The following is a 22,705-nucleotide window of genomic DNA, read 5'->3' as shown; positions in this document are numbered from 1 at the left end:
TTATACTTATTAATTGTATTTGTTAAATATTCACTGTATTTCTGGAGCTTTTCTCCCCGGGCCTCCACTGAAAATGGATATGTATTCCAGTTGGACTTTCCCGGTGAATAAATAAAATAAATAGACTAAAACTTTTTATTATATCAAGGGCATAACTAGAGTTATTGGAAGTATCTCAAAGTGTGTAAAAGTGCTTACAGTGTGTGCTTACAACTGTGCATGCATTCCGAAAAGTTTGTGTGTGTGCAAAGTGCAACTATTTCATGAATTACAGTCAACGTATAGCCATTTCAAAAAGTTTCTTGTGCTGGGTGTGTCTGTTCACAAAATGCTGCCATTACAGAGTGTTTGCTGCATTGTAAAGAATTACCTGGCAAAGTACCGCCATTTTGGGAAATTTCAGTGTACTGTGTACTGTTTATTCACAAAGTGCAATTAACTTCGAAATGTTTCGGACTCTGAGCTACTTCTGCCCAGTTCATTCGCGTCGTGCAGTTATTTCAAATCTTTCTTAAACTTGTGATTTCTTGCAGTACAGTAATTTCAAGAGCACTACAGTGCCTGAGAGACTTATTTCACAATGTTAAGTTGTACAGAGGCTTGCTGTGCTATTTGGCAAAGTTACAAATACTGGCATAAATTTCTGGCATATGTGTATGTGTTCGTGGATATTTGCAAAACCCCTCACTGGTATGTGTTATAATGGCAGATGGATTTTGAAAGCTCTTACTACTTGTATTTGATCAGAATATTGCAGAGAACTGAAGAATATTTGAGCAAGAGTATGACATTTTTATACAAACAGCTTATTCAGACAAAGATGCACAGACCAGGGCATTCATTTTGCTAAACCTAGCTGGATCAGAGGCTACTGAAAGAGAGCATTCATTTGTGTATGCACCAGCAGTGTATGTGGGAGATGGTGAAAATCATCATATGTGTTGTACAGGTTGAATCAAGGGAAGATCCCAAATGTTTGAAGCGCAAATTCAGGGAACTGTGTAACCCCAGACAAATATTACATTAGGGAGGCATTTGTTTTACACAAGAGATCAGAAACCAGGGGAACCTTTTGCAGCTTATATTATTGACCCGAGAAACAAAGCCAAAAATATGTCGGTTTGGTGACTTAAAAGATGAGTTAATCAAAGACAGGCACGTGAGTGGTATTAATTTGTGCTGCTTTGAGAAAGATTTTGCTTCGGGACAGTGACTTAACATTGAGTAAAGCCACAGAGATTTGTCAAATCCATGAAGTTAAAGAGAAGCACGCAGGTATGCTTGCAAGCGACAAGAGCATGGTTTTGGCAGACTCCATAGCAAATACATGTGGCAAACATAAGTAGGCCTAAGCACATGGCAGCCACAACCCCTGCTGGTTCACCAGGGAAACCACATAGTTTTCCAGTAAGTTCTAAGAAAGAAGCATGCTCAGTTCAGTACAAATGTGAAGCAACAAAACCCAAGTCCAGCTTTATTGTTAACTGTCGCAATTGTGTTCTCTGTCTTGAGTCTAAAATAGAGAAATGCTTAGCATTTGGTTATCAATGTCAGAAGTGTAAAAAAATGGAACCATTTTCAAAAGTTTTGCAAATCATCTAAACCCCACACAGTTGTAAAGGGTCACACAAAAAATCAAATTGATCAAGTAGACTGCAACGCTACTTTCTATGTAGATGGTGTATCAGTATTTGGCGAAAGAGTTAATGCAGTGAATTGTACTGTACAGATCAATGGTAAATCCACAGAGCTCAAAGTAGACACTGGTTCAATATGTAATGTTATATCAGCAGACACATTTGCTATAGTGAGAACTAATGAGCAACTCAATGTAGGCGGTAGTGCGAAATTTGTTGCTTATGGAGGTGAAGAAATTCAAACTGAGGCTCAGCAATGTTTTCACGTTATTTGGTTAAGAACTGTTACAGCTTGTTATTTTATGTAGTTTGAAGACCTGTGCAGTCACTATTGGGTCTCAAAGACAGTTTGAGAATGAATATGCTTTCTTTTACCAAAGAAGTTCATCATATAAGTGCATATACTAGTTCCAATTTTTCTGAAGCCATTTTCTCAGAGTATGCTGATGTTTTCAATGACAAGTTGGGCAAACTTCCAGTTGTGTATTCCCTGAAGGCAGACCCAGATGTCACGCCAGTAGTCAGACCAGCAAGAAAAGGTCTGTTAGCTATACAGGATAAAGTCAAAGCTCAGATGGATAAAATGCTACCGCAAGGTGTAATTTGTCCAATTACTGAACCAACTGAATGGGTGTCATCCATGGTAGCAGCTCACTAAAAAGGCTCAGACAAAATCAGAATATGTATTGACCCAAGAGATCTGAACAAAGCATTGAAGAGACTGCATCATCCAATGCATACAGTTGAAGAGGTTGCAGCTCTGATACCGAATGCCCCTGTTTTTTCTGTCTTGGATGCAAAAAGTTCATTTTGGCAAGTGATGCTTCATCGTAAATTCTCATTACTAACTACTTTCAGTACCCCAGTTGTCAGATACATATTCCTAAGGATGCCATTTGGAATAAATTCTGCAAGTGAAGTCTTCCAGCGTGCAGTGGAGCAAATTATTTCAGGTTACCCTTGTGCCATAATAGTAGATAATTTATTGGTTGGAGGCAGTGGTGAAGCAGAGCAAGACAAAAACCTAAAGAGAGTTCTAGACAGAGCACATGAAGTAAACTTGAAGCTCAGTCCTCTGAAGGGTAAATTCAGACTACCAGAAGTTACATGTATAGGTCATTTATTTACCAGTACTGGCTTGAGACCAGAGCTGACCAAGCAAGCAGCTATTCTTGAGGTGTCTACACCAGGTAATATTCAAGCTCTACAGCATTTCCTAGGCATGGTCAACTATTTAGGCAAGTTTATACAAGACTTCAGCGAGTTGTCAGCACCTTTAAGAGAGCTGACATGCAAAAATGTTACTTGGTCTTGGTTAGAACAACACCAGAAGGCACTTGAAGACCTTAAGCAGAAATGCCCCACCTACATTAAGACACTATGATGTCAGTAAACCAGTCAATCTTTCCTGTGGTGCTTCACAATTTGGCCTTGGCACAGTTATTCTTCAAGAGGGCAGACCAGTAGCCAATGCATCTAGAACACTTACCCAAATATACTCAAACTGAGAAAGAACTTTTGGCAATAGTATCTGCTTGTTCAAAGTTTCATGATTATATTTATGGTTGAGCTATTCAGATTCAAACTGACCACCAACCTCTAGTTACTATTCGAAAGAAGACTATGCATTCAGCTCCAGCAAGATTACAAAGAATGATGCTCAGATTGCAAAAGTACAACTTCAAAATGGTCTGTATGAAAGGCAAACTACTCTAGCTGGCTGATACCTTATCCACATCACCCAGAAATACGACAGAAGAGCTTGACGCAGAGAATTTTGAGTTTGACATGATGGCAGTGCATAAGTTTTCTACCAGTAGGCTTGATTAGTTAAGAGATCACACAAAGTCTGATCCAGTTTTGCAAAAGCTCATCCACTATATTAATGTTGAATGGCCGTCAAAGCAATCTAGTGTACCACATGAAGTGCAAACTTATTTTCCCTGCAGAGATGACTTGTTGATGGAAGATGGCATTATTTTCAAAGTCTTAAAATTGTTCCTGCTTCCTCACAACATGAATATATCCAGATTTTGCATCATGGTCACCTAGGTTCTGTATCTACTAAGAGACAGGCAAGAGAGCGTGTATTTTGGCCTTCAATACTGAAAGACATAGATAAAGTTCTTTCTTTTTGTTCTGTATGCAACAGTACTAAACCGCATTTGCAAAGAGAACCACTTCAGCAAAGTCAAGTTCCTGAACTACCTTGGTCAACAGTAGTCACTGATATCTTCGAGTGGGACAATTAACATTACTTAGTATTGCTAGGCTGTTATTCAAACTGGTTTGAGATTGATTTATTTTCCTCAATAGAATTGTGGCTACATAAAAATCACTACTCCCTAAATCCAAAAAAAACACACTCATAATCTTCACTCCCAAAAGAAACTCGGCCATCAGTAAAGCTGACCTTGAGATTTTTCTCTCAGCTCCACCCAAATTGAGCTAATTACCCATACTAAACTGCTAGGAGTAATTATTGATGAAAATCTTAAATTTGATCATCACATCCAAAACAATATTAGTAAGACCCACAAAAAACTTGGGCTGCTATATAGACATAACAAATTTCTCTCCCTCCATTCCAAACAAGCACTCACACTATCCTACCTTCTACCTTCTCTAACTTATGGTGCCCCCTTATTAACCAATCTGCAGTCTTCCCTAATGGCAAAATTAGACACTTGCTATAACAAAATTGCTAAATTTGCCATAAATACTCAACACTCTACTTACTACTATACTGCCCTAAGGCAACTTAAATGGCTTGAACTCCCCCACTATCTTCTCCTTCAGCTTTCCACCACTCATAAAATGGTATATAAACCTTATATCTGCCCAGCCGTAAGCTTCATCTTCTCCTTGTGTAATCCAGCCTGTCCTCTTCACTATGAGCACCAATGTCTGCTCCAAATACACAAGCCACAACTCCCAGCAGGCCAATTACTATACTTATGGACCATGTCCAAAAGTTAGAACAGCCTTCCAGCTCCAGTCCGATTACAACCATCACCAGCTACCTTCAAAGCTGCCCTCCACAGCCTCCTCTCTTCCTCATGGATATGTAACTGCTCAACTCCTTCTTCAGCAGGTACCTAAATTCTAACCTACTCTGTCTTCACCCAAATTCACCCCCATTTTCCCCTGTAACCTTGTACCCCTTACTCTAGATTTATAATAAGTTTTCACAATGCCCACTCTATTCTATGTATATACTATGTAAATAGTAGGTTGGGAAACTTCTATGTTCTTTTTGTGCAGTTTATAAGTTCATTTGTCTGTCAGCAGGATGTACTTTGTGTCACTGGGTCACTTTTTACTATGTAAATACTTCTCTAGTCAAATACTAATGTTATTGACACCCTAATGTGCTGCTATGTAAATAGTAGTTTAGGAAACTTTTATGTTCCTGTTTTTGTTTATTTTTATCCTTTTATTGTCCAATCTATGAGTTCATATGTAGATTGACAGGTTGTATCATTGTCTCATTGATACTTGTTACTGTGAGAAATGCTGAAGTGTGTTGTCATTTCTAACTGTTACTGTGGAGCTTTTCTCCCTGGGCCTCCACTGAAAATGGGCTAGCATGGCCCAGTACACTTTCCCGGTAAACAAATGTCAATAAAATAAATAATAAATAAATACTATCTAATCTAACATCCAGTACTGTTATTACTAAGTTGAAACGTCATTTCTCAGCTCATGGTAGTCAACACAGTTATTTTTGACAATGGTACTCAATTTACTGGTCAGTTATTTCAGCAATTTGCAAGAGAATGGGACTTTGTACATGTTACTAGCAGTCCTGAATATCCACAGTCAAATGAACTAGCTGAACATGCAGTGCAGCGTGCAAAGCAATTACTTGAAAGGTCAAGGCGTGACAATACCAATCTTTTGAATTTACTTAATCTCAGAAACATACCCCGTGATGATACACTTTGCTCACCTGCTCAAAGACTTCTATCCAGGCAAACCAGAACAATGCTATCGATTAGTTTCAGTTTATTGAGGCCTAAAGCTAACCCAGTTATTCAAGAAGCATTCTATCCAGAAGTCCAGTTAATGATAAATCGACCAGATTTCTTCATCTGTTAAAAGGAGAGACAGCGAGGATACAGACAACAAAAGGTTTCGACCGGATTGGTCTAGTTACAGGTATATGCACAGAGCTGAGATCCTACTTTGTAGAATCTGAGGGTGTGGAGTACAGGAGAATTTGCAGACATCTTCTTCCTGTACCAGAGTCGTTGTCGCAGCATAGTTTCTGTGATACAGACTGTAGATCTCAGAGCAGGTGAGACATTGTTCCCTTCCCAGAATGTATCTCAATCTCTACTTCCATTCTTGAGGATGTTCCAGATAGCCTCAAGGTTGAACATTCTGTAGAGACAGCTCTAGTTGCAAAATCTTATTCTCAGTTTTATGTCACACGATTTGGTCATATTTCCAGGCCCAGTGTGAAATACACAGCAACATGGACATAACTGTATATATGTACCTAGTTCTGTAGAATTGCATGACAAAGAACTATTTGTATTATCTGCATGCCAAATGTGATTCATAACATTGCATGATCTATTTCTCAAAGAGGGAAGTTTTCGAACGGAGTGTATCTGCTGTATCTTTAAGAAGCATATCAAGGACTGAACATGCACATATAAATAGCATGCTAAACTCAGTGCCATTTTGAGAGTTTAGCCAGAGAGTGAGCATATATGATTGCAATAGCTAGATTGTATATGTTACCTAAGTTAGTAAACTTTTATTGTGATAAGTTTATATATAATAAAGCTGCTTGTGAACAGAACCCATGAAGACTCTTCTGTCGTATCCAGAGTAGGAGAGCGACAACAGTCAAGGCCCATATTGGTAAAGATGCGTCATATTAGCAGAAAGAGTTGATCTTGACAAAACTCTGGCAGAAGGGAGAAGTATTAAAAATTGGAGACAGCAGAGTGTTTGTGGAAAATGAGTACTCATTATACACCAGGCAAAAGAGAAGCAAATTTATCCCAGCAGTCGTGTAATGTCAAGAGGCAGGTGTAATATTCAAGTTGCTGTATCCACGTCTCTCCAGATTTCTTTTTTACTGGAGGATCAAAGACATTTTTAAATGCAGTATTTTAGTTATAAGAAATATAGGCTTCACAGTTTAACAAGAACAGAAAGGCCTAGCAAAAACAAAATCTGATGTTATCAATTTTCATTCTATCCTCAGCTGTTGGGTTTGGATCGGATCCTCGGATCCAACTCAGCAGTTACTAAAGCTTGTGGTAACCAAATAGATCTTGAGCTCCACCCTTACCCATAATGCACCAAACCCTAACATACCCCAGATCTCGTTTGCTGACTTTCGTGAAAAGATGTGGTCAGCCTTAGCTCTCGGGTTTCGCAGATAAGTGCTAGTTTTTTTGCAGTGATATCTTTCTGATAACTCATATATAACTCGTATGCTTATTCCCTTACTCTCATACAATACTGTATATCTCTTTTACCATTGTTTGTAATTTTTCTTCCTTCTCTTTCCTGTTATACACTTAAATGTAGCTTTGTTACCATTGTTGGTATTTTCTGATTTTCTTTTTCTTATCTTTCCTCCTCATTAAAAAATACTTTTTTGTTAGTTTTTTTACTTTTGTTGTTAAAATGGCTGGGAAGGGTCCTTCCGGCTTCAAAAATTGTTTAAAGGGTGAGCACAATTTGCCTCATCTGATGCCCATACTCTTGTGTGTTTATTGCCTAGGCCTGCAGCACCTTTAAGAGGATTGTTCAGTTTGCCACAATTTCAGTCCCAGGGCTTTATTGAACAGATAAAAACAAACTTATCCTGAAAGGCTTGTTTTCATCATACTTTGATGAAGCTATTGCTGGGGCTTAATCCCCCAAGACTAAAGCTAAGGGATCCAAATTTCTGTTTCCGATGCCTTCCACTGCCTCAACCCTGATTTCTGAGTCTTCTAGGAAGAGATTTAATTGCATCCAAGAAGATCCTGAAGTTCTTCTCCTTTGGATCCAAAGAGAAAGAAATTAATGGATCCTACGACTTTGGATCTGACAGAGAAACCTATGGATCCCATGGTCTCTGGTACCACTGTTCTTTCAAGGACCAGGTATAACCCTTCTCTTGATACTGTGCCTTCAAGGCTTCCTTCACCATTTTTGGAAAGGCACCTATCAAAGTCTTCTTCCCTTGCTTTGTCTCATTTGTCCAGAAGTTTGACAGAGGAAGATGTGGACAGAATGATGCAGAAGTTCCTCTCAGTGCAGATCTAGATGGATGTTTTACTGGCTCCTGCCCCTTTGGGTCAGGAGGCCCATCTATTTACTACTCCACCACTTCATACTTCTTCTTTGATCCTTTTGGTTGCTTTGGAGTCCCTGGATCCCGAGCCTTCTTGGTCTGTCTGGCTCAGATCTGAAAATAACCTTATCTTTGGATCCTAAGTTTACTCTGAGCACTGCAGCTCCAATGTCTTTAGATCCAGATGACTCTCAGAGCCAAAGCTTCCTTGTCGGGTCCAAGGCATTGAAGTCAACTCTGAAGCTTTTGGAGCTGTCTCTGCACATTGGTGCTTTGGCATTTGATAGTTCTGCTCCAACTTCCTCCTTGGAGAGATTGCTTTCAGGGTGGGAGGAGACAGCAGTCTAAAGGCTTGCCTTCTTGGCATTGGGGTCTTCTGTCTCTCTCCCTCTCTCTCCGGGGTGTTCTGCCATCGAGGTTGTGAAGAGAGTATTTTCTGTTCTGACAGGATGGATGGATTTAACCTCCTTGATCCTCAATCTACTTCCCAGATGCTTCTGAGCTTGGAACCTTGTCATTGTTTGCCAGAGGGATAGCCTGCTCGAGACCCCCAGACTACCCAACAGGGTTTATTAGTCTCTTCTGACACTTCCCCGTAGCACCCCACTGAGGAAGTCCCTAGAAAGAGATAGTGCAAGAGGAGGCACTTGGACTCTCCACAAGAGTCGGTCATTGACTATATTGATTTTGATGAGCATGAAGGGTTGCCATGATAACTTCTGGAAGATGTCTCATTTGGTGACATACTTGAGATTCTTAACCAGAGAGGTGGTTGGAACCTCAGCCACCCACTTGAGGAGTCAGATTTTCTGGAGGCCTTTGGAGGTGGCCCATTTACTTCCTGGTTTACTCTGTCCACCGATGAGCTCATTGATTTGGTCTCTTGGTGGGCATGGAAGGAGCCTGATTCAGTTGAACCAATGCCTAACAGGCCAGATAGTATTCTAGCTCCACCTGTGTGGAAGGAATTTTGGGGAAAAGGAATGCCTGTGAATGCCATGGTCATGGTGGCAGCCACCAAGAAGGAACTTGCCAAACTGAGTTTGTCTATTCATCCCCTAACAGGAGTCTAAGGCGATGGACAGGTTTGGGAAGTGTGTCAATGCTTCAGAGATCTTTGCTCTTAGCTCACTGAACTTTTTGGCACATTTTGCTAGGTTGCAAAGGGATTTGATCAAAGAACTTTCAAATTCCCTTTCAAGGACCATTTCTGCTGAGGCCCAGTTGTCTGTGACCTCTCAGTTGGCTATCCTCCAATCTCTCTTGAATTCATCCATCAGGTTTATTTCACATGCAGCCGAAGGCACCTCAAGGGCAGCAGGTTCAGGCATATCCATTAGGAGGCATGCCTGGATGCACTTGTGTGATTTTGCAGAGCCTTTTAAGTCCTCGTTCATCAGTACACTTCCTTGTTTGGCCCAAAAGTGAAGGACACACTTTCCAGGTGTGGGAAGGATGGAATGACCCTATCAGCAGTGAGAGTACATTTTTTTGACCCCTCAAAGTTTTTTTCTAGGAATCAATGAGGTGTTCAGGTGGTTCAGAAAGTCCCAAGGTCCTTTCCAGGACACACATGGAGAAAGTTCCCCTAGGGGCAGAGGGGGGAACTCTAATGTACGTTGCTGCCCCGCAGCAGAGGAAGCCTGAAAAACCATGGGTCCAGAGATTCTTTTTCTGATAGACCCTACCAGCACTCCTGAAAGGAGTCCTGATTGTCCACCTCTGTAGGCAGTCTAGGGGTCGACTATCCCTGCACCAGAGAGCCTGGCTAGACATGACAAAAGATACATGGGTGCCGAGAATTATTTCCTGAGGTTATATAATTATCTTTACCCTTCCACCTCCAACTATACTCAGATTCCCAATGTTCCGCCCAGTCAGAGGAAAGTAGCAGCATTAGAAATGCAAAAGCTGGAGGAAAAATGGCATCCAAGAGGTCCCACCAGACCAGATAGAATATGGAACTTACTCGATTCTTTTAAGTGCCAAAGAAAACAAGGTACTGGAGACCAATTTTGGCTCTCAGCAACTTGAACAAGTCAGTTCAAAACAGAAAGTTTTGGAGAGACTCGGTTTAGTCCATTCTCCCTTTTCTGAGCAAGGACGACTGAATGTGCTCAGTAGACATTCAGGATATGTACTATCACATAAAAATGAACAGACAATCTAGGAGGAATTATCCGGGTGGGTGCCAGTCACTACCATTTCAGAGTTCTGCCCTTTGACCTCATCACAGCTCCCAGGATGTATATTAAATACATGGCAGTAGTAGCAGCTCACTTCAGACTGCAGGGGTTCCATATTTAGACAACTGGCTCATTACCTCCCTGACCAGGCATCTGTTAATAAGGGCAAGGAATCAGGTTCTCCAGATTTGCTCCCATCTCTGGGGATAACCATAAAGTCTGACAAATCTTACCTACAGTCTACTCAAAATTTGCAATTCATACGAGCAGTTTTCAACATGACGTCAATGATCATTCTTTTTCTTGCTCAAGAGTACAGACTATCAGACTCCATGTCAGAAAAATAATTCACAGTACCAAGATTTCAGCCCGCTTGGTCCTTCAAGCTTTAGTATCGATGTTGGCGGCAATAATCTTAGTCCCTCTAGCCAGATTTCATATGAGAATTCTTCAATGGATGCTAACAACACCGTGGTCAATTCTTTACCAGTGCATATCAGCACAAATAAAAAAATATTCAGGCATGCAAGAAAAACCTCAGGTGGTGGATTCAGTCAGATTAGGTTCTACAAGGCTGTTCATTCATACTCCCTCAGCCCGAGACCATAGTGACCACAGATGCTTCCCAGATAGGGTAGGGGGGGGTCACTTTCTGAGGGAAAACAGCCCAAGACACTTGGTCCCTTTAAAAGGATAACTTGATATAAATGTCCTAGAGATGAGAGTAGTGCTCTTAGCATTGCAGGCCCTCCAAGGTGCTCTCCCTTTAAAGGACACTATCAATTCAAACGACAATATGTCATTAGTTTGGTACATCGACAAACAAGGATAGACCAGATCTTACCCCTTGTGTCAAGAAACACTCAGAGTTTGGCAGTGGGCGATCTCGTCCAATCGCTTTTTCATAGAAGTGCACATTCTGGGGAAGCCCAGTGTGATAGCAGACAAATTGAGCAGGTCCAGTCTTCTACCTCATGAGTGGTCTCTCAACAGGAAAGTGACAGAAATTATTTTCCATCAATGGGGCCAGCCTTGCTGCAGTCTTTTTGCTTTGCCTCTAAACAACAAATGCAGCAGCTGCTTTGCCTTAATCCCCCCTCGGGGGAATCACAGAGAGATGCTCTATTTCACAAATGGCCTCCTGGTCTATGTTATGCCTACCCGTCAATTCCACTAATTTCAAAATTTCTGCAGAAAGCTGCCAGGTTGAAGAACAAAGTCATCTTTATTGCACATTACTAGCCTCAGCAGATGTGGTTCCCCTTCTTTTGGCCTCACCTACTATGCCAACCTTGGACTCTGGTTCCAGTTCTGGACATCCTGTCACATCCAACAGGATGATACATACAGACATTTCAAACCTCAAGCTAACAGCTTGGTTTCTCCAATTCCATTAGTAGCCAGACAACCAATGCTCTCTTCCCCTGTCTGCCATATCCTGTTATCTTCCCATAAACCTTCAACAAGAAAAGCTTATACAAGTAAATGGAAAAGATTTGATCTGATGTTATCAAACTTCATTTATCCTTGACCTTTGGGACATGGTTCCAATCCTCGGAACTGGATCGGCCATTACATAGCTTGCGCCAGCCAAAAACTCTTGAGCCAAGACTCTACCCACAATACCCCTCCCCCAATTACCTCACATTTCATGTGCTGCTTTTGTCACAAAATGCGTCAGCCAGATTCTCTTGCAAGCTAATTGAAATGTCATAGTTTTTCTTTGAATTTTCCTTTCAACCTTGCATATATATATATATATATATATATATATATATATATATATATATATATGGGATCACTACTAAATCCCGAATGTTCACAATCTCGAAGACCGGAGTCCCGAGATGAGAGTCCCGAATGCCGGTAATATCGAACGTTCACAATCCCGAATATGGTAATACCGACTGCCTGAAATACTGAATCAGTACATTGACATCATCACCGTAAAAACGTTATGACATACTTTTGCTGCCATTAAAATTCAGCATCGCAGACAACAAAATGTGTAAATTTAAACATAAACACACACCAGACTTGCGGTTTTCAGTATATGTAACACCAGCAGTAGAAAGCATATAAATCCAGCATTTTACAGCATATAAATGAAGAAGTTAACACTTCCGGAAGTAGGCATCACATGACTCTACCGTATTTTAATAAATACAGTTTCTACTTTGACAAAAGTAATCCCATTCATAACTAAAGATCCCTAATTTTAAAAACCCATTAACGTTGCAAGTGCTCATTAAAACATGTTAAACACCGTTTGACTTTTGTAAATGATTTTCAGCACCCACACTCTTGCATGGACCAATACCATGCACATATACTCCTTTTGATTATATAGCAGCAAGTGAAAATGATTGTCTAGCAAGAAGTTTACGGTGCTTAGGAGTTGAAGGATACTCAGCGGCCAGTCTGTCACGCAATTCATCCACACAGTAATATTTCTTAGCCAAAGCTGAAATCTAATTAAATGTGTACTACTCCTTTTATAGCAGGGAGCTATCAGAGGTAGTTCGTATGGATTATGTTTTGTGGATGTGTGAAGTAAGTGACAGTATACTACTCTATTTATATCAGGGGACTGTTACAGATTACTTCGTATGTGTTTAACTTTGTGGATGTTTTACATCGGGATTATGAGTTTTGGGAATGTGTATTTTCGGTATTGCCGGCATTTGAGATTCTCGTCTCGGGATTCCGGTCTTCGAGATTGTGAACATTCGGGATTTAGTAGTGATCCTATATATATATATATATATATATATATATATATATATAAAACATTTTTTTTTCATCTGTACTTTTTTCTACCCATCTTGTTTTTCCTTGTAGTTTTCTCTCACTCTTCTTTGTTGAGTGAGTGTGCTGTTTCACCATACGATATTCTTTCCCTACCATTGTTGGTACTACCTTTCCCCGCTCTACCTCATTAAGCAGTTTAGGCCTACCATTGTTGGTAGCTTTCCTTTCTTTCTGTGTGCATGTGTGTATGACTGCTGACTGTTGACCTTTGATTTTTTGTGGCTGTCAACATGGCGGATAAATCGAAAGGAACTACTGACTTTACACAATGCCAGGATTGTGGACGAAAGATGCCCAGTTCCGAAGGGCATTCTTCTTGTGTGTATTGCTTGGGCCCAGCTCATCTTCGACAAGACTGTACGATTTGCCAGGCATTCAGTCACCGAGCCTTAGTCGAAAGGAAAAATAAATGAATATCGAAAGGTCTAATTAAGTCCTCTTTTGAGGAGGCTCTGTCCTAGCCCGACATGTCCCCCTTTAAATCTGAACATGGGCTCAAGAAAAGTTACTTGGTGCCGGTGTCTCCTACGGCTCTTGCAACCAAAAAGCATAAGCCTTTGGGTCCCACTGCTTCAGCGGAACCAAAGGCTAAAGTCAGAAAACTATCGGAACCAACTACTTCGGCACTGTCTACTACGGCATGACAGGTCTCAGTGCCAGTCACATTGGTACCAACATCTTCAGCTTTCCCATTGGTCTCAATTCTACCTACTATGCTTCCAGAAATATTGGAATCACCATCAGTGACGAAAGAAAATATACTTACTGTACCCAGGACAAGGTATTTGTCCTCCATTGACCCCTTTGTGAGACAGCTCCTGAGTCCTTTTCTTGACAGAGCAGGATCCCCCTCAGGCTTCTCTGTCCATCCCTTCAGGAGTCTGACTGATGTTGATGTCGTAAGGTTGGTGGGTCAACTCCTAGTGGCTAGGCATCTTTCTGTTTCTTCCCAGACCTCACTCCCCTCTGGGGATGGGGCTTTCTCTCCCAGGACTCCACCAAATCTTCCTCTAATGCCCTCTGAGGGCTTAGGGCTTACAACTCTGATCTCTCTGGTTCCAGCTGCTCTGATGCAGACAGCCTTTCCCAGTTCAGTTCCAGGATCTGCTTTGACTTTTGTTTGTTCCATTGGGACAGATGGACTCCCAGGGGTGTAACTCCGCTGTCGGGTCCAAGGGTTCTGGATCAACTCTAGTATTTTATTTGGAGTCGTCCTTGACTCTTGGAATCTCAGCTGATGTGGGCTCTTCTCATCTCCTACTTTGTGGGTAGATCTCTTGGAGCGGGGTCCGACCTTTGTTCCGAGGTTGTCCCTCTCGGTTCCACCCTCCCATCCCAGTTTGGGGAGCCTGCCTTCTAGGTAATGGAGAGGGCATTGGCCTCTGCAGGCTCTCCACTGGCCCCTTCCATGTCAGAGTTTTATCCCAGGACTCCCACTCACCCAGAGATGCCACTAACCTCCAAGCCCAGGCAGTGAGCACCTAAGCTGCAAGATAACTGCACAGGGCCCCTCTTCTTCCGAGTCCTCCTCAGAGATTCCCACTGAGGACCCACCCCGGAAGAAGACATGTAAGAGGAAACACTTAGATTCCCCTGAAAAATCAGTCACAGAAGACACATATTCGATGATGGGGAGGGCTCCACTTGGTCACCCCCAGTAGACGTCTCCTTTGGAGACTTTCTAGAGATTCTGAAACAGAGGGGTAACTGGAAGCCCAAAGACCCTACTTCTGTGGAGTTGGTGTACTTGTAGGTTTTTGGTGCTCGCCCATCTATTTCTTGGTTGATTCCTCCCACTGATGATCTTATTAAATTGATTGAGCAGCAGGCTTGGAAGGCTCCTGATTCCATAGAGCCAATACTGTCACCTCCAGAGGACCATCAGCATTGGGCTAAGGAGTTAGTAGTAGATTCTATGGTGGTGATGGTGATGGCAGCCACCAAAAAGGAACTAGCTGAAGAGCGTTCCACTGTTTTCCCCCCAATCGAGAGTCTAGGGCAGTGGATATATTCATAAAGCGGGTATATGCATCATCGACCTTCACTTTAAGGTGTCTGAATTTTTGGCACATTGTACTAAGCTCCAAAGAGATCTGATCAAGGAGTTATCAGATACCCTAGCAGGAGCTGTATCTGAGGAGGTCCAGGATAAAGTGGCCTCCCAGCTAGCCACCCTGAAGACTCACCATAGCATTCCATCTTTGTTGTCTGTTTTCCTTCTTCCTCAACTTCTCACCCACCAACCCTATCCATTGTTTCTGCAAACTTCTGGAAGAACTATATCTGGAGATCAATGAAGCCACTGTCCTTTTTGACTGAGCTCCAGATATAATTCCTTCTGTAGGACATACACAAATGTCTGTATACATTTTAGCAGTTATGACTTGTAGGTAAATCAGCAAACAAGATCTAGGTTATGTTAGGGGGTGTGGTGCATTATGAGTAGGGGAGAAGTGTGACAGCTATTTCGTTACCATGAGCTTTAGGAATGGCCGAGTCAGATTCGAGGATTGGATCCGAACCCAACGGATGAGGAAGAATGAAAATGGACAACACAGACTGAACATTATGGAGAGTGAATAATTTATTTTTAACTATGAATATGCTGTGATATTGGGTTGTCGAGGTGGGGTACAAAAAGTGCACCGATTGTATTTAGAATTAAGAGATTTTTCTTATTTTTACAAGGATGAATATCTAGATTAATGCTCTTGCCTTAAGCTATAAACAAGTGTTTTTGTAAGCAAATGGGCTTGAAAAAAATAAGACAAAATGTTGAAAGCCATGAAGAATGCTAAATTTCTTACATTTGCAAAGACATTAGCTTGTTTTTTTTCATCAGCAAGTGTTCATTTGGAGTCTGCAGCTGATGGCAGTTGTACATTCACTTCTGAGTGAAATTGATAAAGATTCATTGCTGACTACTTTTACATGGAGACAAGCTGTCTGGGTGCAAGCAATTAATTTTGAACATTCTAAGCATTCTTTCCAGGAAATGCAATGGCAGGCAGTTCGATGAAAAAATGTTTGAAATTATGGGATGTGAATGGGAGGTGGCAACCTCCCCAGTAGTCCTAATACTTTAAAGCTTTTAATAGAACATCATACAGTTTAGTTTTACATAAAGATAGCCAGGGCACATTTTCATAGGGCTAAAATTGAATGTTTTCTGAAAACATACAAGCTGTTTTTCACATCTGGGAGGAGAATACAGATAAAAGAACAGACTATGATCAGTGTATGTGTGAACACAGGCTGTAGCATGCATTTTAACTTGGGTAACCTTAATTTTAGGGTAGGTAATGCCTGTGGGCACAGCTGTCAATTTGGGACAGTTCCTATGCAGAGGCTTCAATTCATTTTATGAAGATGTACATAGTTTTTTGTGTTTGTTTTAAGATAATAGGGAATGGAAGTGTTCTTAAATTTTTTTTTTGTTTGTTTGTTTTGGTTTTTTTGTTTGCGGATTGCCATTAATACAGAAAGTCCTGTAAAATGAGACAGATATTCAAATGGAGATCAGGAGAAACAACTATATAAAAGATCAACTTGCCAAGCAGTGTGTGTATGTAACACAAAAGTTGAAAATACACATTGAAAAAACGTTCACGTGTAATGGTTGGGAACAGTAAGCTTTTATCATAATGGCCATGCTATCCTAATTATCCTGGAACATAAATGGCCTTATAGGCAATAAGGAATATTAAGAAATGAAGAGTGCAAATAGCAATGCTGCATAAGACACATTTTGAAAGGAATGAGCATGTGAATTTGACAATGAAAGGACTTCAGGGTAGATATTCAGATGAATATCTGGGACAAAGGAAGAGTGGAGTAATTATACTAATTGTTAGAGGGGGCCCCAGTAGTGGTAGAAGAGGGAGAAAAACAATAATGGTAGATTTGCGGTAGTAAGGGGCTGTTGTTAAAGGAGGGGGATTATGCTGGCATGTATTTATATTTCAGAAATAGCTGCAAGCTTAAGAAAGTTTTGGGAGAAATAATTAGCTTGCAGCAGGGAAAATTATTTCTAGGTAGGAACTGGTATTTGATTTACAGTAGTGAAGATGTATCATGGGGACCTAGAAGGAAAATATAACAGAGACTTCAGAAGTAATTTATGAAAATATTCGGTATGAAAAAAAGATGTGCATTCAGTAGTAGGAACTCGGACACAATTTGCATATTATTCCCCAAGGCACAATAACTTCGGTAGACAAGATGGAAATTATATTTCAAAGGAACAGGTGCATTAATTGGAATTTTCAGCACGCATCCAATAACTATTTTTGATCATGCATTTATAAAAACTAAGATAAAAATGGAGGTTAGCGAAGTAAAAATGAAACACTGGTGCATTCCCACGTACCTGTTGAAAATAGAAGAATTTAAGAAATTGTGGAAATTATTCAAGAGTTATTAGAGAAGCCAGAAATATTTTCAGAAGTTCTAGCCAGTGAGTGGGATAAAATGAAAATGGAGTTTAAAATATGATGGAAATAAAAGGAAAAAAGTTATGGTTAAGAAGTAATAGGAATCACTTGGAGGAGGTGACAAAGATTAAAGTATTACAGAGCAAGGGGAATCTTATAGAACAAGAAGTGGTGCAAATGCTGAGTGCTAAAGATAAAATAAGGGAGTATCTGGATAATATGCATGATTGATATCAGAGTATAGGTAGACAGAGCAGGATAGGGGAATGTTACATGAAAGACCTGCTCTGCTTAAGAATATAGAGTAGTAGCGGCTATTAAAAAGGGATAATTAATATGACATATAAATATTGCATGGTAACTAAAAGAATCTGTAAGAGGAGGTTAGAAAAGACTGGGAAGAGACTGAAAAATGAATTTATAAAAAATAATGGGAGGACATATGTGTGGCTCCCAAGTGTGCAGCAAAGTCCAGATGGTTTAGGATCTCTGCCTTGAAGTGTTTGCATAGGTATTTTTATACTCCAAGCAGACCACAAAGAATTTTTCCTCAGGTATATAAATGTTAGAGGTGTGATGGAGAAGAAAGTGGTAACTGGGAATGCATGTTTTGGGAGTGTAATGAGTTGGCAGATTAAAAAAAAATCCCTACAAATTACTTTTTCAGAAATAGTGGGTGAGCAAATGGCTGTAGCTAAGGAGGTGATTCTTTTGAGCTGGGACACAGGATTTGAATTGCCCAGACATAGTAAGGCCTTATTAAGTTTAATTGTGTTGGTTGCCAAAAAAAAAAAAAATAATAGAAATCGGAAAACAAAGTCTAAACTAACTATATTTGAAGTATTGAATATTATAAAGGTAATAGAAGAACTGAAAGAGGGATCATTAGAAAAGGGAAGGAGCAAATTACATACAAATAAATGGAAATTGTGGAAACAATACATGCGCAATAATGTTCAGGAGGAGGAGTGAGATTTAGGGGAAGGCAGGAATTCCTCAATTTATTTAATTTTAGACTGATGGTAGTTATATGAAAAGATGTTTAATTTATAGTGTATGTAAATGGAAAAATGTTAATATGGTTTGTTTTCTTTTAATGTGTGTCTGCCTATGTCTTAAGCGTTTTGTTTTTTTAAAACACAATTATTAAAGTTAACAGTACAGATCAGATCACGGAGTCTTTATTTTGGTAATAATTTTTTTATACAATGATGCCATTTCTTCCAGCACAATCTCAAGTTTCAGTAAGAATGTTCGACTTTGGGCATCTGAAAAGATGGCAATACAACAACTAATAGCTGACTACATATTTTGTATAGTGATCTACTTGTAGGTGGTATCTTCTGTACTGGCAACAGTGTTCTTAAAAGCAGTGTTACTCTTACACAAAGAACTACTGATGGGTCTTGCAAAGATTATGTTTTTTATAAAGTGTTAATATGCTGCAATGTAATAAATCAATGGGTAGCAATGCAAGAGAAGTGGAAAAATATACTAACGCAAATTCAAAAACCCTTTGCATTTTTTGTATCGTACTTCTAAAAATACATTTGAGCAAAAATAGCAAGTACTTTTTCAAATTTCTCCAACATTTTGGATAACAAAAAAAAATCTTTCTACTGCTGCAGACACTGGTTTAGTGAGTAGCAGAACAAGTTCTTTGACACATTAATTATCAGGTCTTGGATTACAGTGCTAGCTGTGACACCTCAGGAATAGTGTGGGAGAGCATCTGAGATTCCTCAAAGCACAGGACTACAAAGTAGTAATCCTTGCAAAAACCTGCAGTTGTATAATTGGTCTAAGTTGTTTAAAATAGGCTCTGAGAATTGCGTATGATTGTCAAATGCAAGCAGTCCTGTACAGAAGGTGTATAAGATGCCTGCGACTCACTGCTGCCATTCTGTCTCAATGGACTTGGAAGACAGCATAACTTCCTTATGTCTAGGGGACTTGAAATGGATTCTGAGAAGGGAAAAAGAAAGCACTAAAACAAGATTACATTAATATGTTTAGCTGCATGATGGCCATTGGGTGGAAAAACATACTCATTTCTTTAAGAAACAGAGTTGCTTTAATGCATTATAGTAGTTCAGAAAATAAAGATGCAATGAAGGAAAAAAAAATTAATTTGAAGGGTCAGTTTTCCTTTAAGTGTGATCAGTAGACCATATTCCTATATGTACTGAGAGGGAGTAAAGTACCTTTAAATGAAAATGGAGGAAGGCATAAGTAATAATTTATCTAGAATAGGTTGTAATAGTATTTGTAGTACAGTGACTTGCTGAGTGTGTTTCACTAATGGAGTTACTGAGGAAATGTTGTCTTAGATGTGAATTCTTATTTGTTATTGTATGCTCATTTATTAATAATGGTAGCTGTATTTTATTTTTTCTTTCTGTTGTTTACAGAGTCAGCTAACTCCATTACACTTTGCAGCATATTGTGGTAATGTGCATATTCTACAAGAGTTGCTTCTTCACGAACCCAGTGCTGTGAACATCAACAGTGGCATGGTGAGATCTTAATTTATTTGCACATCTGTCCATAACACCCCCTTTTCCCCCCAGCTACTTGCTGTCGGGTGCCACATCAAAAGTGACCATTATAAAGGGACAATGTTCACACAGCCATTGACATAAGGGACAATGTTCACACAGCCATTGGCATAGTATCAAATGTGTGTGTGTGTGTGTGTGTGTGTGTGTGTGTGTGTGTGTATATATATATATATATATATATATATATATATATATATGTATGTATAAATATATATTAGTTTTCATGAATCTTTTCTTTTAGAAGTTTAACATTTCTTTGTGTGCTTTGCACACAGCTCATTCATGTGAAGAGTGTGACATGGGGGTAGAGTGGGGTTGTGGTTTGGAAATGAGACATTTAAGATGCTTACTCTGACCCTGGCTCATTATAGTGAATGGAGTTGAGCTGCCTGACTGCATTCAGTGACTTAATAAGCTAATAGATGTGTATGATTAAAAAGGAAGTAGATTAAAATAGGGAAGAAAAAATGAAGGAAACTCTGGGATATTGGAAAATTAGCCTGGTGCTGAGGATGAGCATGACCAGGGTTTATTCATATGTAATTTGAGCATGCTTTGAAGGCAGGCTGGCCTTTGATCAGCTAATGCCCTAGGCAAAAGGGCTCCACAGTGCCCCCATCCTGGTATACCTACACCATCCAGATTACTGGAAAAGCACCCCTGCTACAGCAGCGCCCTAGGTGGCCAACTAGTTGGCCTATGCCTTAGGCCGACTGTGTTTGAAAGTGTGGTAGGTTGTCATTGTATTTGTGTTCTGGATGGTGTTCCATATTTTTCAGATGTCGCAGGAGTAGAATGAGTCTCTTGCTGACGTAATAGTCTCGGTTGTTTTTAATAAGAACTTGTCAGCAGAGTGGAGGTCTCTTGAAAGGGAGGAAGGCAGTAAAATATTTTTAGTGCAGGGCATTTATCTGGGTAGTAAATAAGTTTATATGCAGATACTAATTGTGAATGTTTTAGGACATTGCTTAGTTCACACCAGTTAAGTTGTCTCAAGGCGTGATAGTGGTGGGTTCTATGTGTTGAGTTATTGGTAAATTTAGCAAATGTATTATAGTAAGGGACTAGTTTGGATTCAAGAGTGATATTTATGGAAGTTGGGATAGGCGATGCATAAAGAAGGGCTGGGATTAAGTAGGCTGAGGATAATATTTGCCTTGCTGTGTCCATTAGGTATTGTTTGGCTGTATAGAGGAAGTCTTGTTTCTGATTGTTTTTCTTTTTTTGTTTGTAAGATATGGTAGTCAGATTTGACTGCTTGTTTTCTTTCAGACAGCTATGGAACCAGGGAGTATTGAGGAAAGCTGAATAAAAGCAAGTTCTGAAGGTAAATGCTGATGTGTTACTGTGTCAAATGCTTTAGATACTTCTAAAAATATTATTGACACAAATTTGCCGTTATTTCTAAGCTGGTTTGTAGTGTTAGTAAAGTGCAGTAGGACAGTTGTGCTGTGATAATCTAAAACCATACTATGTTTTGAAACGTCGGTTATTGGAGCTGAGATATTGTATCGTCTCCCTACTTTCAAGAATCCTTGAAAAGTGGGGAGAGGATAGCAGTGAGTCTGTAATTGCTAAAATTGGATGGTGTACCCCCTTTGTGTGATGGAATAATATAGGAATGTTTCCTGATGGCAGGAGCATATTGTTGAGATATGGATCTATTTACTAGGATAGAGATGAGGAAAGTGAAGGCATCACCAGTTGTTTTTAGATATTCTGATGGGAGTGTCAGCAGCCTAGGTGGTGGGTTTCATTTTAAATAGAATTTTTTTTATATACTAGATGTGGGCATAGGGATGAGGTTGAAGTGATGATAGATATTTGGATTTGTTGATGGGGAAAGAGAGAAGTGGCAGGGTCAATGTTAACTAAGGACAGTATGGTCTTTATAAAGTAGTGTTGATCAGGGAGGAGATTGATTCAGTGCAGTTAATGATTGTTGGGGAAGAGATAGTAGTTTGGTTGGGTTGCAGTAACCTATTTAGGGATGACCAGAAAAGTTTATAGTTTTTTTGATATTTGTGTTGAAAGTTATTACAGTTGGTTTGTTTATCTAATTTAATGTGGACTTTAGTAAAGTTTCTTGAGTGTCTAAATACCTGTATGAAATTTTGAGTCTTATGTTTGTGGCTTTCTTTCCATTCCTTGTCATATTCTAACATTAATTGTTTTGTTTCGTTAGTCATGGTGCAGTTGAATTTGAGTCTCTTATTGCGGATTCAGTCAAGTTGTTACAGAGACCACAAATGTCTTTGAAGTGGGAGACTGCAGAGTCTTAAGACATACACTTTAGTGTGTTCCAGTTTTACTGAGAGGGTGTTTTACTAAAAGTGCTTTTGGGAAAGCATTTTCAGGGATTTTGTTTTGGGAAAAGCAGTGTCAATTTCTTGACATGAATTCTCTGTGAAGAGGCTTAATTGGAGGAAGGCTTGAAGATGGTGAAACAGATTGAACTGGTAGAGTAGTTGTTGAAATGAACCATCGCTAAAAAAATATGTATTTGAGTGCTTGTTTAACGTTTTGCTTTAAATGAAGATCATTTGTATTCATTTTATTTTCGTGGAAGGAAATGAGACACTGTAGGGATAAATCTGGAATAAGGACATTTTGCTTGAATTCAGAGTCTGTGTCTGCTAGCATTTCATTCAGGACCCTGGGAGACAGAGTGAGTGAGTGGAAAAAGCTAATACCTTGAGGCAAGGATGCACACACATACACACTCATGCACATGTGGCAAGATGCGTGTAGGGATTTAGTTTTCAGCATG

General features: G+C 39.8%; 1 protein-coding gene across 3 annotated transcripts in view; it reads left to right on the top strand.

The window, feature by feature from the left end:
- The window catches only part of LOC122815837 (death-associated protein kinase 1-like), a 913,045-nt gene that overhangs the window by 411,227 nt on the left and 479,113 nt on the right, over nucleotides 1-22,705 (top strand). For all 3 annotated transcript variants that reach the window (XM_044088647.1, XM_044088646.1, XM_044088648.1), the window contains one exon: nucleotides 19,786-19,890. In XM_044088647.1, coding sequence (XP_043944582.1) covers nucleotides 19,786-19,890 — 105 coding nt within the window. The remainder of the gene's footprint in view (nucleotides 1-19,785; nucleotides 19,891-22,705) is intronic.

Source organism: Protopterus annectens, chromosome 11.part0 (assembly GCF_019279795.1).
Source record: "Protopterus annectens isolate FY-2018-M chromosome 11.part0, PAN1.0, whole genome shotgun sequence".
Classification (NCBI taxonomy): Eukaryota; Metazoa; Chordata; order Ceratodontiformes; family Protopteridae; genus Protopterus; species Protopterus annectens.
Note: the sequence above shows the minus strand (reverse complement) of the source record. Positions and strands in the feature narration are given on the sequence as shown.